Source organism: Coturnix japonica, chromosome 5 (genome assembly GCF_001577835.2).
Source record: "Coturnix japonica isolate 7356 chromosome 5, Coturnix japonica 2.1, whole genome shotgun sequence".
Classification (NCBI taxonomy): Eukaryota; Metazoa; Chordata; class Aves; order Galliformes; family Phasianidae; genus Coturnix; species Coturnix japonica.
The window spans coordinates 4,286,072-4,303,571 of NC_029520.1; the positions used below are offsets into that span (position 1 = coordinate 4,286,072).

Consider the following 17,500-nt stretch of genomic DNA (forward strand, 5'->3'; position numbering starts at 1 on the left):
CGGGGACGGCCGGGCCGGGCCGGGCGGCGGAGGGAGAGGCCGGCGGCGGCGCGACGGGGCCGCGTCGAGCGGAGCGCTGGGGCTTTGTTGGAGGGGCCGGGGCGGGGCCATCTTGTTCCCGCTGAGCGTCAGCACCGAGCACCGCCAGCCCGGCGCTAACGACACACGGGGCACCGCGGGCACACGGCACCGCCTCAAGGACGAGCGGTGCGGGGCCGTCTGTCCCACCAGCAGGGGGATAACGCGGCGATAACGCACCGCGACAGCGCAGGTGTCCGCACACAGCCCTGCAGGCACCGCCGGCGGACCGCACGTGATGCCGCACGTGAGCTGAGACCGACGCCCCCCGCGGAAAAATTGAATATAACTGGGGGGGGCTGGGAGTAACATCTGGTTTGGGTGTGGGGGGGTTGTTTTTAAAGATCAAGGCGGGGATTTGGTGGGTTCAGGGAGCTGGGATTGCTCAGAGTGGGAAAGAGGAGCGCTGGGAGAGGAGTTGTGGATTTCTCGTGCTCCTTGAAAGGAGGCTGTAGTGAGGAGCCTCGTATCATAGAATGACCTGGGCTGAAAAAGCCCACAGTGCTCATCCAGTTCCAACCCCCTGCCATGTGTGCGGTCACCAACCAGCAGAACAGGCTGCCCAGAACCACATCCAGCCTGGCCTTGAATGCCTGCAGGGATGGGGCATCCACAGCCTCCTTGGGCAACATGTTCAGTGTATCACCACCCTCTGGGTGAAAAACTTCCCCCTGATATCCAACCTAAACCTCCCCTGTCTCAGTTTAAATCCATTCCCCTTTGTCCTGTTGTTATCCACCCTTATAAGCTGTGCTCCCTTCAAGAACTGGAAGGCCACAATGAGGGCTCCCTGGAGCCACCTTGTTCTGGGTCATATGTAATCATATAATCATAGAATTACCCAGGTTGGAAAACACCTCAAAGATCATCAAGTCCAACCACAGCCATAGGTACCATAGTACCCTAGTCATTTCTTCTCCTAGTCATTTCCACTTTTTTGAAAATCTGTCTTTAAAAAAAAAACCCTGAGATGCAGTATCATCTGCTAAGGGCAGTAGGGGCTTCAGATTGGGTCTTAAGAAGAGTTTCTTCTCGGAAAGAGCAGCCAGTTGTTGCAGCGGGCTGCCCAGGGAGGTGGTGGAGTCAGCATCCCTGGAGGTATTGACTGAAAGGGCAGACATAGTGTTTAGGGGCATGTTTTAGTGGGGTTGGGTTGGCCTAGGTGATGTTATGTGTCTTTTCTAGCCTTAATAATTTTACGAATGTGGCACAGGATGAGATGTGATGAGGTGGGCAGGAGGTGAAAGGTGGCCCTGGGGCAAAGGCTGCTGTAGATGAAGGTGAGGGAGCACCTGAGGGCTTCTGTACTGCTCAGGACATTGAGGTGTGTGCTGGTGGCTGAGCCGGGCTTCTGAAGGTTCACTTTGTAGCACTTGAGGCTACGACAAACCACAGGGTTTTGCAGGGAAATGCAGGCAGGAGAAACTTGCCTGCAGCTAATCAGATTAGACGGGTGATATTCAAGATGTGAATGGAGTAGAGGGAGTGCTTAGTGGGGAAGTTGTTAGCTAGGAGACTTCAGGAAGGAAAGCTGAAATTCTGATTCTCGCGTGCTCAGCTCCAAGCAGCAGCAGGGCCAATGTGGGGAGGGCGGGTGAGAGCCGACACCATCAGCATGGAAAAGGCTGAGAAGTGCAGAGAGGCCGGGACAGAGGGAGGAGAGTGGATCAGAGCATGCCAAGGACAAACCAGCCGAGTGAGTTTTCCTTCTGTTTGCGTAAGTGAGCGCCTGCACTGCTTGCAGCAGGGGCCTTTCCCTGGGAAGCACAGCCAGTCACTGTTTTACATGTGATGCAGGCATGACCGAAGAAAATGCCTCCAGTTTTATGCTACCGGAGAAGCACTTGTGCTGCTGATGCACTAAAAGTAGCTTTATGTCAGGGGAGGACACTTAGAGGTCCTTGCAGGATGTCTGTTCATCCCCATTACAGGGGACACCTGGTTTCCTTCAGATGTGTGTGTGCAGATGGAGCGTGGTTCAGAATGTAGAACGAGTTCTTTTTATGTTGTCTTGGTATCCACAGCAAAAATGTTTGATAAATCCTCTTAATGTGTTCGCATTAAGGTGTGTGTTTAAATACCAGACAGTTTCATGGTTCTGAACATTGGCTGGAAGTGTTTCAGTTCTTGCATTCATAAGGGATGCATCAGTTTCAAAAGCAACTACTGCTTGACTCGGAGAAACTGACCTTAGTTGGGCTTTAATACATCCAGGGCTTGTAGCTCGTAACTAATTAAACTATATGTGGGTTTTTAAAATCAAATAGTTAACTATGTTTTTCTGAAAAACAAGCCATTATGAGTAAGATCTTTAATTACAGCACCGCAATGCAATCTGTGCAGCTTTTAGCAGCTGAATTCCTGTCGCTTGTTCTTCTCCTTAAACAAAATAGTCTCCAATTGGAAAAACAATGCATCTTCCAGAGACCCAAAGTTGTCGTTTGGAGGTTGTGATCAAGTATTTGCCTATTGTATATGGCCAGGCAGAATGCTCCGTGGTATGAACAGCTTTACCAGTACCACAGATGTCGAATACCAGGATAGCACCACTCGGGGTCTTTGTGCATGAGGCAGCAGGTGCTACTGAATGGAGCGATTCTTCTCAGGGCCAGCAGTTGCTGCCTGTGCTTTTGGCATCCTTTTAACCGCAGGTACAACAAACCTGGATCTACCAGGCTTTTCCATTATCTGTCCACAAACACCACCTTCTTTTATAGAGGGCATTGCTTCTGTCCTTTGCCTTTCCCTAGCAGAAGATGCCTGGTTTTGCTCTTATCTCAGCTTTTCCCTCATGTTTAACCATAGAGGCCTTTTTTATTTTTCCCTTGTGTGAAGAAGCTTCCAGTGAAGCTGTTGCTCTTGGAGCAAAATGACTGATATGCTTTTGGGCAGTTTTGATGCTCTGAGAAGAGCCATGGCAACAACATGGAGTCAGAGGCACACGCTGGATCAGCAAAGCTGACCAACAGCTTCAGCTGTTCAGCAAAGAAAGTGGTTAAAGCACAGCATGCAGCTAATTCTGCAAGTCTGAGCTTATGGCTGGGTTGGTGAAAGTGGATGGAAGGATCACATTTCAGATCACAATAGTGCTTTATTCTGGTACTATCACAGCATCGTAAATAGCTTGCTGACCTATAGAACATAAATATAAGGCCTTGGCATGGAGTTTGTGTAGGCTCACATGCCACCAAGCCCTGGCATCTGCCATTAGAAGTAATGAGAAGTACATCAGGTGTTGGGATGGACTAACATGAGTCCTGGTCAAGCCTATTGCTCTTTTAGGTGCAGTTGTGATTGTGGTCCCGATTAAAGTTAGAAAATTGCAGTTGCTTAATGGATTAGATTTGGCATTTTATTTGGCACTTGACCTCTTCAAATGTCAAACTAGACACTGGTAGATGTGTAAATAGGGAAGAAATTGCTGCCTTTCAAAGAGCACGATTTACCTGGGAGCCTCAGGGCAAGTACTCCTTGCATTTCTTTATGCGCTGTGCCTTTGTTTGCTTTAAAGAAAAGAAGCTTGGGTATATCTTCAAACAAAGGAGTCGCAGTCTTCAGGAAGATAACTTAAGTAGATCTACAAAGCTATGGCACTTGTTGTGTGAGCCAGCACAAAGCACGCTGTGCCAATGAGAGCCAAGTCCTCATTTCCTTTCTTTTCCAGTCCTCCTTCTGATCTTGTGGTTCCACAACTTCCAGGCACAGCTGCTCACATCTGAGTTGGTTCAACTCACATACTCCCTTTGTTTTTGCTGGATGAGTGCAGTCCGCTCATTCATGAACTACGGCTTAGAGTGGGAGGAATGCAGCGAGATGTAGGAAAAAAGGGAATTTAAATCAAGATTTTGCTCTCAAAACAAGCTCATGATCTGACAGGGGTTATTTTAACCCTTACTAGACGTTATCCTTTGTATCACATCCAAGCTAAGTGTTTACCATTAAGTACTGGACATTTAAATCTCAATATTTGTTTAGTAGGCTTTGGTACTTAGAGAATTTCACTGAAGGTGCCTGAACAACCTGAGCGATCACAGGTGTTTCTTATTTCTTAAATGAAATTGGCGCTGCATCAGGAGTTTAAAACCTGTTCTAAGCTCTTCTCAAAGCATACCAGCTCCTAGACAGAAGTATTTTTTCTGATAGTCCACGTGTCTGGCTTAATGTGAACGAACCTACACCCCACCAATTGTATTTTGGGTCTCTGCTCAGTCGACTACTTCATTGTGTCTTTGAATCTTTGCTATCCTTTGGGTTTTAACCAGCTTTTTTAGTTCACCTTGTGTGGTTGGGATAGCACTGTTCTTAAATAGTATGGTAACACATCACAATTTTCTTTACAGAAGTGAGCAGCTCTCACATTATTTTGGCTCCAATCCCAGAGCAGTTGAAGCCAATAAAAGAGCTCAGTGCAGGCTTTGATAGAAGCAGAGTCAAATGCTTCATGACTCACGTTCTCCTGAGCTGCAGTGAGGAAATACACTTCCATGTGGCGCTTTGTTTTTGTTCTTCCAGTGAACTCACACGTGCACACACACACACACACCCACTTACTCACAAAAAACACTGAAATATGTCATGTTTGTAGTGTTGCTCATCAGAGGATTTGAGAAATGAAATAGCAGAGGCTCTCTTGTTTCTGCTCATGCAAAAAAAACAGGTTAAGTGACTTATTATGTTGATGGAGTTGGAGACTACCTTTCTGATCCTGGGTTATTTGCTGTAAGTAATCATCTGTCCATGTTTGTAAGGGGTTTAATGATGTAACCTTGTATTGTGTTGAAAGGACAACACGGAAACTAAGTTTTGGGAAATGGGCCAAGGTGATGGCGAGGAGCATTTACGTACTGAGACATGTTTAAACCTGTCTGGAGAGAAATGAAGCGCTGTGTATTTTTTCCTCACAATCTCATGTAGGAAAGAGGCAACCCAGTGAACTGCTCAGGAATTTTTTCCCTATCTAAGAGGAGGTAAGTTTAAGTTGTGCTTATTATATGGTGTATGTGCTTTGCAAACTGTTGCAGTGCATGTAGCCAGTACTTGAATGTCAGTCAATGCCTATTTTCAGTACCTTTGGGATTTAAGCTGCAGATTCACTGACTTCATATATTTAGTGTTACACTCTCCAGAAGGTGCAGTTTCTGTACTATTTCTGTAGTTTAATTGTTAAAGAATGTGTATTTTCATGAGCCCTGTGAAATGCCCCTCATTAAAAGCGTTGCTATCACATGCGTCCTTCCTGTCACTTCCAAAGGCTCACGGTACTCGGTCAGTGTTCTACTCTAAATAACAAGCTGGAGTATCAAAAAAAGCCTTTGAATAAAGTATACGTTTGTTGGGTGTGCAATGTGCCGTGCGATTCATTACTCTTTTAAATCCAAAATAATAATCACAAAAATACATCAAATTAAGTAACGTTTTACAGCAAAGTTTAAAACAAACCACTGTAATCCAGAAGCAGTGATATATTCACACTTGCACGATAATCTCATTAAATGATTTTCATTCTCAAATCTCTGAATAGATGAATAGAAAATCCACACAGCAGTAAAGTATGTCAAACAACACAGCAGACTTACGATGATGACTGAAAGTACTGAGTCACCAAAAAATGGTTACCGTCAATAAGAGCAATTAAAATAATGTTCCTTCTAAAGAAACAAGATGAAACTATTAATAAAACATCAATAATATGATGGGATGGCTCAAAGTGCATGTGGAAGAGGGGCAGTACGAGACTTATTCTTTATTCTCTCAGCACAATACCCTTGTGCAAAGAATAGTTCGGCTGCTTTCGCAACTGCTCACTTCTCCCAGAGGGGATCTTGATTTGCTCCAAGCTGTGCTAATGATCTTTCACATATTTGTAAACCATCTTGCAATATGCAAGGTAGGGAACTTTCTAAAAGTTTGTTATGCTTCAGGAATCCCTCCTCCCTCTAGGAGGAGGTTCATAGCTAAGGGGCAGGAAGCGACATTGACTTTCTAAATGCCCGTACCCATTTTGGGGGCCCTGGGTAGGGGGGTGGTGGTACATCATGTTGTCTGCCCGAAGTAACTGCTTGCTCATAAGTTGGTAGTCCCGAGTCGTCAGTTCTGGGAGGAAGTGGATTTAAAGAGAGTTCTTCATGCCTTCTGAAGATGGAAGTCGAACTTCGTCTTCTGCTTCTTCCATGATCCAAATGCCTGAACAAAGGTAACAGCATTAATAAACAGCTGCTTTCCTTATAATAAAGGAAAGAAGTCTTTCTTATAAAATTAAAAAACAAACAAGACCCAAATAAAACCAATGCCCTTGCCTTTAATAATCATAAACACCAGAATCCAAATACTCTCTTCAAACTACAATGTAGGAATAGTTCACTAAGTGTAAAGGGAGGAGAGAGCAGAGAGTCCTCTCGTGCTCTCTGAACTGTATGATGAAGGGCTAGAGAATTAGCAGAGAAGCATTTTCTCCAACCTAATCCTTTTCACGTCTGACATAGAGTCTCTGCTCTTTAGAGCATGTAATGTACTTCTAAGTGTGACATCTAAGTGTGCAACATAACATGTTAGACCTCCCACTGTAGGACCCAACCTATTACAGTGATGCTGTATTTTAGCATTTTGGATCTAAGACGACACACACATAACTAACAAAATAAAAACAATAACCAGACATTATGCCAGCCATGCAAGTGTTGTTCTGTTGCTCTATGTTTATGTGTTACTGATTAACTTCAGAGTAACTAGTGCTTACCATTGTAATTTTGCTTCCAGGAAAGTCAGAAATTTCCTATTGGCTTCCCTGAGGACACAGTTAGACCAACCACTGGTGGTTTTTAAATGCCACCCTCAGAGACCAAACTGCTTGCCTTGTTTTTAAGCAATGACATTCCTTACCCTGGTGGGTGCCTTGATTTACATCTATCTTTGCAGCAGTAGAAGATAAGGAGTCCGATTATGGCTAACATTCCTCCAGCAGCAATTGGACCAATCAGAAGTCCTGTGATGTTGATTTTTTGTAGTTGTTCATCACCTGAAAGTAAAACATGGGTTACTTTCAGATAGGGTTCTTTCTGTGTTCTTGACAGTCTATCTTGCTCTGAGATATCTGTTCAATATAAGCTAAGATTGCTGTTCACATTCATCTTAAAGCAAAAGTGTGATGTTTCCTTTTCTGTACATGACACTTTTGAAACGTCTCTCCTCCGACACCTTCCAAATATTATTTCATGTGCTCGTGACCTTGACTGTGGCCGCAGATCTGCTCTCTGAATACATGGTGTATTTCTAAGAACGTATTAGAATAAACATGAAATACTGCAGTATAAGAAGGAAAAGGGTTACTTACCTGTTTTTATCCTAGGGCCGTTCAATGAATAGTCGTTCCAAAACTGAGTCTTCAAAAATACAAAGGAAGCAGAGTTTTAAAAAGATCCATAATTGGCAGGATTATTGAGCATCATTTAATACAGCACTTTAGGCAGATTTAACAATGGCAGGAATGGAAGCAAGTTCTTAAGAATCAGACATTTGCATGAATAATATTCATATCAGAGAATAAACATTTACGTTGCACGATTGCTGTACATCAAGTGTATTTAGCCATAATTTTGCTAGACAGAAAAAAGCTCCAGCAAGAATCTGGTTTAACGCTTTCACAATTGCAAACTAACTTTTTCAACGTCAGGTGTTCCTTTCCCTTTCTCAGTTAGGGCAGAGCATGTCTAGGATCAACAAGAGATCACTGTGATCTGCAGCGGGTCAGTCTTCAGACAGCCATTATGTTCTATTGCTGGGCCAAAAGGATTTTTTAAGCATTTTCTCTTTTAATGTTATTGTTTAAATGTTATTCCAAGCTGTGTATATGCAGCAATTTAGAATATGATGCTACAAGAACACTCTTCAATAGCTAAACTGTAGATCTAGGTTGTACTCCTCACTTACAAAACATGTGGCATAGGACAAGGATGAAACCAGATAATTAATACATGGAATGCATTTAAACCTGGATGTTGAGAAATTGCTAAGGAAATCACTGAGATTCTGAAACATGTATAGTACGTGTAGGCATAGCTCTTCTATGACAAGAGGTACTTGTGGAGATTCATTTACATTTCTTTCACAGAAATGGAGCCTTTGTCTAAAATCTCAAAGGGAACAGTGCATATGCAAGCCCATTCACTGTACATCCAGAGTAATAATTCCATCTAATTTGGGCCTGTACTACTATAAGACAAGCAGTTGTCTCACTTGTGCTGTTTTCCTAAGGGCTACAGGATTTAAATACATTAATCATCTCTTTCAGTGTATTAAACTGTTTGAACAATTACCGTTCTATCAACGTCTTCAAAAACTTCTCTGGCCTCCTCGTAGCTGCACAGCTCTTCCATACATTCTCTTTCCAGGTTATCAGGTGTGAATGCTTCAAAATCAAATCTGTTGTTCAGAAGATGTCGTCCAATGAATAAATTGGCCTCCTTTGCTGATGTGAACACTGATTTAAAACAAAAGTTATTTAAAACAAACTAGGAAGGCTAAATGGTTTTTAAGGAATGGGTGACATGTTCTTCCCCTAACATGTCTCAACTACGTATATGAGAAAGAAGCACAAAGCTCTCCTCCTAAAAACACTCTCTCTGCTTCTGTCTTTTCTAACTACGCAATATAAAATAGAAATACTTTCCTCCCATAAGGCATTTCAGCTATCCCTCATACTGGCCAAGAGTATTTGGTTCTCACGACAGCTGTTGGAAGTTCAAGTTTGAGTATTACCCATTCTGGGATAGGGGCATCTGAGCCCTTCAGAACAAAGTAATACTTGCAGAAAGCAGAAATCCAGCCAGATTCCTACTGAGCTAAAAAAGAACCCTCAAAATATATTTATCAGTATTCCGCAAGTTTGTTTACACGATTTAGAGTTTAAATCATGGCAGCAGAGTCCTATTGTCACGGTTTAAACGTGCTTTATATGATGTTATGATGTGGAATACTGATAGCAAAATTAGAAAATTATTAAACCATGACACCTATTCATTTCACATTTGTTCTCACTGTTGGGACAGCAAGTTCTGTGTAAAAGCTGGCCTGTTTGTTTGCTTTAAATTAGTGCTTGATAGGAACTTTACTGGCATGAAGACATTTATTTCTTCCCCTCTTTTGTGCTTACTCTAGGTGCCACGTTGTGCAGTAAGTTGTGAGGTAAGATTCCAGGAGAGTTAGTGAAACCATAGGAGGCTTTGGAATACAGGAATGTGTTTTCTCACCAGACATTCTTCATAGTCAAGTTTTAGCCTGTTCTTCCTACAGCTTCTTTTAAGAAATATCATCTTTATATAACAGAGCTAGTTTTCCGGCTTGGCTGGTAGTGAAAGTATAATCTTTAGCAAATCCAGGCTATTTGGTTCAATAACACAAGCAGAAGATTATTATTGCAAGCAGAAACAGCATTGTTCTATACCAAGTCAGACAGTTAAAAAGGGGGATGAGACTCAGAATAGAGGTATTCAGCTACAAATTAGCTCTGTGTTTGGTTTGTTTTGCTGGATTACCATATCACTCAGGAATTCTTACCCCCATATTTAGATAGCTCTCGCAGTGCTATCTCAGAACATTTTGTTCTTTGTAAACTAAGAATATGCAAGTATAACCTGCATATTGGTTGTTCATGCCTTTAATATTGCAGTGTATTGAAGAAGTATTACAGTGTATACAGAAGGAACAATGTGTATGTGAGTGGGCAAATCTTCTGCTTCAAAGTAGTCGCATGATAACCTATGCTTAAAACACTGATGCTGTATATAGCAGTAACTAGAAATACGGTCTTCATACAAGAAAAAAAAAAGTGGAAATGGAAAATAATTACAATATTATATTACAATAAATACTACATTGTCCATATTTTGGTTCATTGCAAATCACATGTGAGTAATTTCAGTCTCCTGAAGTGGATCTTTGGCTTTTGTTCAGCAGCAGTTCATTCCTTACTGCAAGTAACATTAGCTGTTGTATGGGAAATTAGTAATCACAGCCTGAACCTCTGATTAATCAGCTGAGTATTAGTAAGTGTCAGGTCAGCTGTGGGAGCACAGGTGAGAGTAATTGAGCTGTGCTCCTGGAAGGGTGGAGCTTGACTCCACCTCCTCTAGGCCTCATTTAAGGGCTGACCACCACTAAGGCAGCATCTCTTGGAGATTGCTCTTTGTTGGGGATTGCCTCAGCATTTCCCAGTGAAGATGTCCATATTGGTGAGTTTTTCCTCATAAATAACCTTTTGAATATCTGTTACCATCTTTGTATCATTCCACCTTATGGCTGTACTACCAAATTAACTTAAGCAATTAGTGCTTTTTAAGGAACATCAAGTGTGGAATGTTAAATTCCAGTGACACAAACTCTTTCTCTCTGTTTTTATCCATTAATCTGCTTTCTTTATCACTTCATAGGGTGTAATCAATATGCACCTGTCTCCACCTCCAAATAACACATGACGTGGTGGTTAAGGAAGTATTTGGAGAGTGAAGCAGATGAATTTGAATCCTCTGCTAGATGCAGTTCTGCAGTCCCTGGGCCACAGTTCAACAAGATGGTAAATGTAGTTTTAGCACGTCTCATGTTTAATTAAAAATGCATCCACACAATGTGCTGAATAAAGTCACTCTGGTGGTAAAAGGGGCTCAGAAAATGCTGCAGGGGTAACCTCCCACTGCAGGTACCCCATGCTCTTGCCAACTGTTCTACTTGCTAAATCACTAATAGAAGAGTTGGGCCCCTCACTTTCCAGCTCCACCTTGAAGTGATTCTTATTATTGCCAGGGGAGGGTTCTGTGCTATGAATTCACAAGGAAGAGGCAGCCTGGCAGCCCTGTTTTGCCCCACAGCAGTACGGATTTTAATGAATAACCTGTGTTCAGCATTGTTCTGCTCAACCTGCTGCCCTGAAGGAGTTCCCTCCTCAGTGTGAAGGCTTTGACAAGTCTGTGTTAGGGTTATGGCACTCCTCATTCACTGAGAAGACAGGGCAGGTATCTTACAAAGCCCATAACATCAGAGGTGGATGTTGGTGGTATGGCAGCAGAGGCTGAACAGTTCCACCAATATCCTGTTATATTTTGGCTGTCGTCATTTCCATGGAAGTAATTAGGAGGCATTGCAGTCAGAGCAAACAAAGTACAACCAAAGATTTCTCAGGGGAAACAAAGTTAAGAAGATACTCTTATTTTCCTGGGAAGCACAAATTGGTGCTGGCAGTGCCTTACCATGTGAGGCATCGTGTTGCTCCGGGCCTCTCAGTCTCTGTGCGCGGTGAATAAACGCCGACACGGCCACCTGGATCTGGCAGAGCAGCAGCAGCAGCCCCAGCATGGCGTGAACCTGCCCGACAGAAACCCGCACCTCAACGCAGTGACAACGCAACCTCCCGAGCGATGAAGCCCGAATGAGTCCCACACATGAAGTCATCCAACGCAAGTGCCTACACGCCGTTCAGCCCGACGGATCCCGAACGGAAAGCACCGACCCGAACAGGTCCTGCGTGCCATTGCGTAACCCCGCACATGTCACCGGGGAGGCTCTGGAGACACGGGGGCACAGGGGGCCGGATGGACCTTCGAGCCAGACAGACCTTCGTGCCGGCCATCCCGGCGGGGCCGAGCCATCGCCCCTCGCTCCATAGTTAACCTGAGGACTTCCGAGCGACGTGCGCCGCCCAAACAACCGCAACCGCCCTCGGAAAAGAGGACACTTGAGAGCCCCGACGAGGAGAAGGAGAGCCCAGCCCGTGCCGTGCCTACCTGCCCACCGCAGCTCCGAGCCCACAACCAGCTACCGGGAGCCAGCCGACGCCGTGCTCTGTGCTGAATTCTTCCTGGAAAGGGCGCGGTGGACTCCAGGACATCACCCGCACTTCCCCCGCCCACAGCTCCATCGGCTGCGCCCCGTCGGGGCGGTCCCAAGCCGGGGAAGGGCTGAGGGAGCTCAATGGAGCGCTTTGTGGGGTGGCTGAATGCCTGCTTGTTGCACGGCCGAGCTCTGAGAGAGCAGCAAAAGAGCAGCACAGGTTGCTCGTTATCCAGGTAACGCCAGGATGGTTGCATTGCTCAGTCGCTTCCTGTTAGAATGAGAAACGCGACGTCTGGGGAGTGGAGGAGGACCCCGTGCAGCTTCCGAACTGTTTAAGTTCTTGTAGTTCTGGCTTAGTTTCTCGTGCAGTGTTTATCAGTCGGTTATAGGCTGATAAACTATGGATAGAACACTCCAAAGACGGAAACTACGCTGTTGTCTAATTGAATGAGGCCCTCTAGCGGATCTCGGAGTGCAAGTCAATAACAAAAACAGTCATACCTCCTATCAACGAAGTTTGTCGTCTGTATGCAAATGTTAATGGGAAAGCTACTCAGTACAAAGTGCTTACCCCATTTTTCATTCCCAGCACGATGGTTGTAGTTGCTGCATCTCAGATGTGCTTACAGGTTGTGACATTTGTAACAAAGCCAAAATGTCTTTAGCAAGGGATGCCAAACTCTTTAATGCTTAAAGTTCCTTCTTAAGGTCATGATCTAGAATATCCTGTGCAGGAAACCAAGCTGTTATTTTACTAATGTTGAGCTGAGGAGGAATGCCACCAATAAACAATTTGCTTTTGGAGAAACTGATGGATAAATGATTCTGCAGATCCCTTAAATGGTCGAGATGGCTCACAAGGACAGGTAACGTGTGGTAGCTTTAACTGCGCTGCCATTACATTCTTAATCTGGGAAGTTCATATGGGTAAGAAGGGAAAAAAGGACTTTGGGCTGCAAGCGTGAAGCACTGCATTTGTATTCTAAATATTCATAGCATTCGTACCATGCTATTATAATCTGACTTACGGGTGTGTGCGCTAAGACTGTGTACAGTGTCAAGTATGATAAGCATGTCATATTGTTTCCCCATTCATGCAGATTTTTTGTTATACATGGGAGAAGGTTACTGAGGCTGTGTCAATGCCACGAGTTTGGGGATACTTCCTATAGAAGTCTTTGTTTTGTTGTTGTGATGAAAGTAGCTTGTGCTGGAGCTCTGATACCAAGACTCACAGAGGGTCTTCAATAACCTCTTCCATTAATGTAGGGTAATTAAAACTGCAACACTAGTAAGAAAAAGAATGTTTTTTAATCATCCATATAGTGATATGGAGAGGCTTTACTCTGTGCTATTCTACTTGTGGGCCAGACTGCAGATTTTCTTTCCCAGGGAAAAGTTTTTGGTGAGAGTTTGATTATTTGGCCATTGACCTTTCCTCAGATAGTTGAGATCTGGTTAATTTTCATCCAGGCTTTTTGTTTTGTTTCCTTAAGTTGCTTTAATGAGAACTGGAGGTAAAATCTCAGTTTTCCCTTTGGTGTTAGGGCTAAATTATTTCTCAGGGCAACGAGTGTGTTTTAGTCAATGCTGATAAGTTATGGTTAACATGTTAACAAAGATGGAGTCCATGGAAATTAGGTGACTTCAAGAACTTTTGCAAAGGCAAATTGATGCTGAACATGTGGTGAAGTTTTTGTTTGTGTGTAATTTGGAAAGTGTTGATTAAATTTTTTGAACCTTGAAGATGAATGCAAAATATTCTATTGTAAGAGAAACTGTTTTTCATGGCCTGAACCTCTGATTAACCATCTGAGGCAAGTGATGAGTCAGCTGGGGGAGCACAGGTGAAGGGAATTTAGCTGTGCTCCCAGAAGGGGTGGAGCTTGACCCTACCTCTGCTAGATCCCATTTAAGGTCTGACCACCACTAAGGTAGCATTTCGTTCTGGAGTTTGCTTCTTTGTGGAGTTTTTGTGGTGAGCCTCAGTGTTGGTGAGTATTCATCTCAACTGAAAGCCTCAGCACTGGTGAGTCTTTTCTTAGATACTCTCTGGCTATTTATTCTGTAATTACAACTATACACTTGTATTATTCCAACTATACATCCAGCATATAAATAATATTATCAGTTTGAAAATAATTTGGAAGATCCACATGGTTACTTAGGACAGTCCCCTTATATGTTATTGTTCCTCAAACATTTTGAAGGCAGTTTGACTCTTTGCATTCATAGCCTCATTCTTATTTTATTTTACACTTAGGGATGTTATTTCCCAGCCTGGATGAAGAAATTCATGGCTTTCACTTGAGAGGTGGTAGTATGGTTATGAGAACATAAACAGTTAGGTATGTTTTAGACTGCAAGGATGTAGGTACAAGAAGGATGGAGTAGGAAGAAGTGAAGAATAAACAATGTGATACTGCACAAATGAGTCTAGAAAAACTGTTTTGAGATGCTTTTCTTCCCTGCAGATGGCTTTAACAGAGTGTATTTGTGAAATCAGCTTTATAACATTAGAAAACTAAACAAAAAGTAGTGTGTTACCAAACTGCCTTGAAAATGTCTGCTTAGGATTAATTTAGAGAATCCTTTCAACCAAAAAGTATGTGTACGTATTTATCATGTTAATAAAGATATATTCAATTAATTTTGAAAACCAGAGTAGAAAATTAATTTCCCTCCCACAGTCTTAATGAAGAAATAAAGAAACTAATTTCCCATTGCTGTTAGAGGGGTAATCCACTCCTTCACATATTAAGAAATTAATGTAATACATCCACTCAGGCAAAGAGTCCCTGCTTCTTTACCTGCCCCCGGTCTCTTACATCAGCTTGTTTTGTGTAGTGCAATTATGGAGAAGAAAACTGAACAAAACTAACTCTAAGCTTAGTCTCATGCTGTCCCCAAAAAAGCCATTAATTGAGTTGGGTGATGTTTTCCAGTTCTTTCTTGTAATAAGAACAGCTTAGTTGCCTACCTGATACATGAATTTAAAAGAAGGCAGTAAAAGTATTAAGGGAAAATGGTGATTGGCTTTATATCCCTATGTATATATGACTTTTTTGATGTAGTAACAAGGCCTTCCTTTTTGTTTGACCTCAAAGAAAGTTGTTTCTGAATAAAAATAAGATCAAGTTATTCTAAGGTATTTGAGATATGCATTTGGACAATGGTCAGGGTTACAGTACTGGAATCTTTTATTGCTGTGTTTACTTAAGTAGCTCGCATGTCCCCATAGACATTCAGTGAGTGCTGATGGAAGTCAGCGGGCGCCATTTTCCCGCCTGCAGTTGCTCAATGGTCTCTTTGCTTCTGCACCAGGCGCCATTTTGTCATCGTGCCCCTCTGCTGCCATACAACAACATGGGGCAGGATGTTGGTGGGAAGGGTCGTGGAGGTTCGTGCTGATGTCAGAGATGATATTCCTGCCAAAGCACAGAGCTGTGTGAGATAGGTAAGTGCTCTGGGTGCAGATGCTGAGCACAGCTCCCCTTGGCCCTTGCTGTGGTGAGGTGGGAAGGTGTCAGTGGGTGCTGCGTGGCGGCTGCAGAGGGCTGGCCTTGTGTTTGCATTCTCTTCCTTCCAGCTTCTCCTTGCACTGGTGGTATGTACACATCAATATTTACTGTGTAGAACTATTAAAATATCTTGTCACATCACCTCTTGTGTATCCTGAGAGAAACAAGTGTGCAATGTGCAGTTTTCTTGTGTTTCTCCTGATTTTTCCCTAGTCTAGATTTGGCCAAGAGAGCAATTAATTCCCCTTGATGTAACTTCTGTGTGAGAAAGGTACCACAGCTCAATGTAGATCTGAGTGATGCTTCCATAACCGACATCTTTCTTTAATATTGTATTTCTCTTCTGTACATTCCTCAGTGTAAATCTGTTCAGTATTACATTAGTATAGACTGATAACTTACTGGTAGCGAGTCCAATTATTTCCTTATTTTATACTAAATGCGGTTATTTCACTACTGTAGCTACAGATAACTACTACTTGCGTACATCCTTGCACAAACATGTTTTTAGGAAGCAGTTCAACAGTTCAGTTTAATTCAGAGACTGGCTGTAATTACAGCACTGCTTCAGGCCAGCGCAGTTCATGAGGTTGTCGACTAGGTGGTGCTATTGTTATTAAAGAAAAAAGTCTGTGTGCAAGACCAACAAAAAGACGTATTTATTGAAACAAAGCAGAAAACCCTTAGATTATAAAAGCAGTTAAGAGGGCATCAGCTAAATATTGAAAAGTATTGGAATGGAAAGATTAGCAATAGAAGGAAAGCTTAATCTTGCATACATTGCAAATGCACCCATACCTCCAATGCAGTTGTTCTGATCCTGAGAACTCCTGTGTTTGTCAGCCCTTTGAGGCAGCTCATATGATATGCAAACTTCAAACAAAACTTGGGACTTTTTTGTCCCAATGCCTGGAAGATTATAAATATTCATCATAAGAATTCTGAAGGAGAGGAAATGAGAGTCTTGAGCAAAGTAGTACTGCAGCAAGCAGTTCAATTCTCTTAAATTTCATCCAGAATTCAACAGGATGCAGTACAGACTGGGGAGTACCAGGCAAAAGTTTAAGAACTTCAAGTTGTGTTTACTGCAGCTCCATGTTTTTTCCTCACTGGGTTCTGATCCAAAAGGCTGAAGTGGAGCGCTCTGATGATTGATTGAAAGGCCTATTATCACTTGAAATCTCATCTTACAGATGAAATAAAATAGAATCTCACGTAGAGGAACTTTCCCATGTGCTTTCTGGGTCACTGGTTTGGTTCTGTCAGGAATGTGTTTGGTTCAGTTCTCCTCACACACACTGTACGTAGATAGAACAAACAGCAGGCTGTGCTTAATTAAGGATGTGACATTGGCCTACTCTCTCCCCATGCTCTGGGTGCCCTACTTGATTTTGATACAAGCAACTTGAGAATGAGCTTACTAATAAAAAGGAGCAGGTACAACAATATCTTCTTCATCTATCAATAAAGATAGTTTGTGTTCTCCCTGAAAGCCTTGAAGCAGCCTGGTTCCACCAATCCCCAAAGGTACGCTGTCAAAACATAAATTGCGTGCTGATAGGAATGTTGTACTTGACTCTGTATAAAGCACCACATGATCCAAATTAGTGCTCTGGGCTAATTTAAGAATCCTGTAGTTGCAAGGTCAAGGAGAAGAATTACTGTTCTCTTCCATTTAGTAGAAGAGAGTTACAACTGGACTTTAATGTATTATCAATAAATTAGTGAGCTAGACGGGCCCTTTGCCTGACCTAGGGCAAATGTTCTTAAGCTGTGTATGTTCCCTAAATCCACATCTATGTAGTGAGGGGATAAAAGAACATCAAAATTGGTGTGAATTCCCAACTCAACCGAGACATTCTCAAAGTATGCAAAGTCTAAAAGTAGTCGAGAGAGAGGATTAAACCAATGCAGTTGATTCAGCAGTGCTATGTACTGTATATACGTGCTCCTTGTGGGCAGGATGCAGCACTGTCAGCACACTGGAACCTGAGAGGAGATTATATCAAACATCACTGCAGAAAATGTATTTCATCCAGTAAAGGCTTAAAAATAAGTATCTGTAGAATTTCTCTGAATCT

General features: G+C 42.8%; 2 protein-coding genes across 12 annotated transcripts in view; one reads left to right on the plus strand and one right to left on the minus strand.

Moving 5' to 3' along the window:
• The first annotated feature begins 54 nt into the window (after window positions 1-54).
• The window catches only part of CCDC73 (coiled-coil domain containing 73), a 69,694-nt gene continuing 52,248 nt past the window's right edge, over window positions 55-17,500 (plus strand). For 4 of the 11 annotated variants that reach the window (XM_015863495.2, XM_032444719.1, XM_032444720.1 and 1 more), the window contains exon 1: window positions 13,947-15,355. The gene's annotated coding sequence lies outside the window, so the exon portion shown is untranslated. The other 7 variants (XM_032444718.1, XM_032444723.1, XM_032444724.1 and 4 more) reach the window with 5 other exon arrangements.
• PRRG4 (proline rich and Gla domain 4) lies at window positions 5,478-13,051 on the minus strand. The gene is made up of 6 exons (XM_015863506.2): window positions 11,850-13,051; window positions 11,316-11,430; window positions 8,391-8,554; window positions 7,409-7,457; window positions 6,958-7,093; window positions 5,478-6,261 (listed from the first exon to the last, which is right to left on the minus strand). The coding sequence occupies exons 1-6, from the start codon at window positions 12,150-12,152 to the stop codon at window positions 6,033-6,035; spliced, it is 996 nt and encodes a 331-aa protein (XP_015718992.1). The 5' UTR covers window positions 12,153-13,051; the 3' UTR covers window positions 5,478-6,032.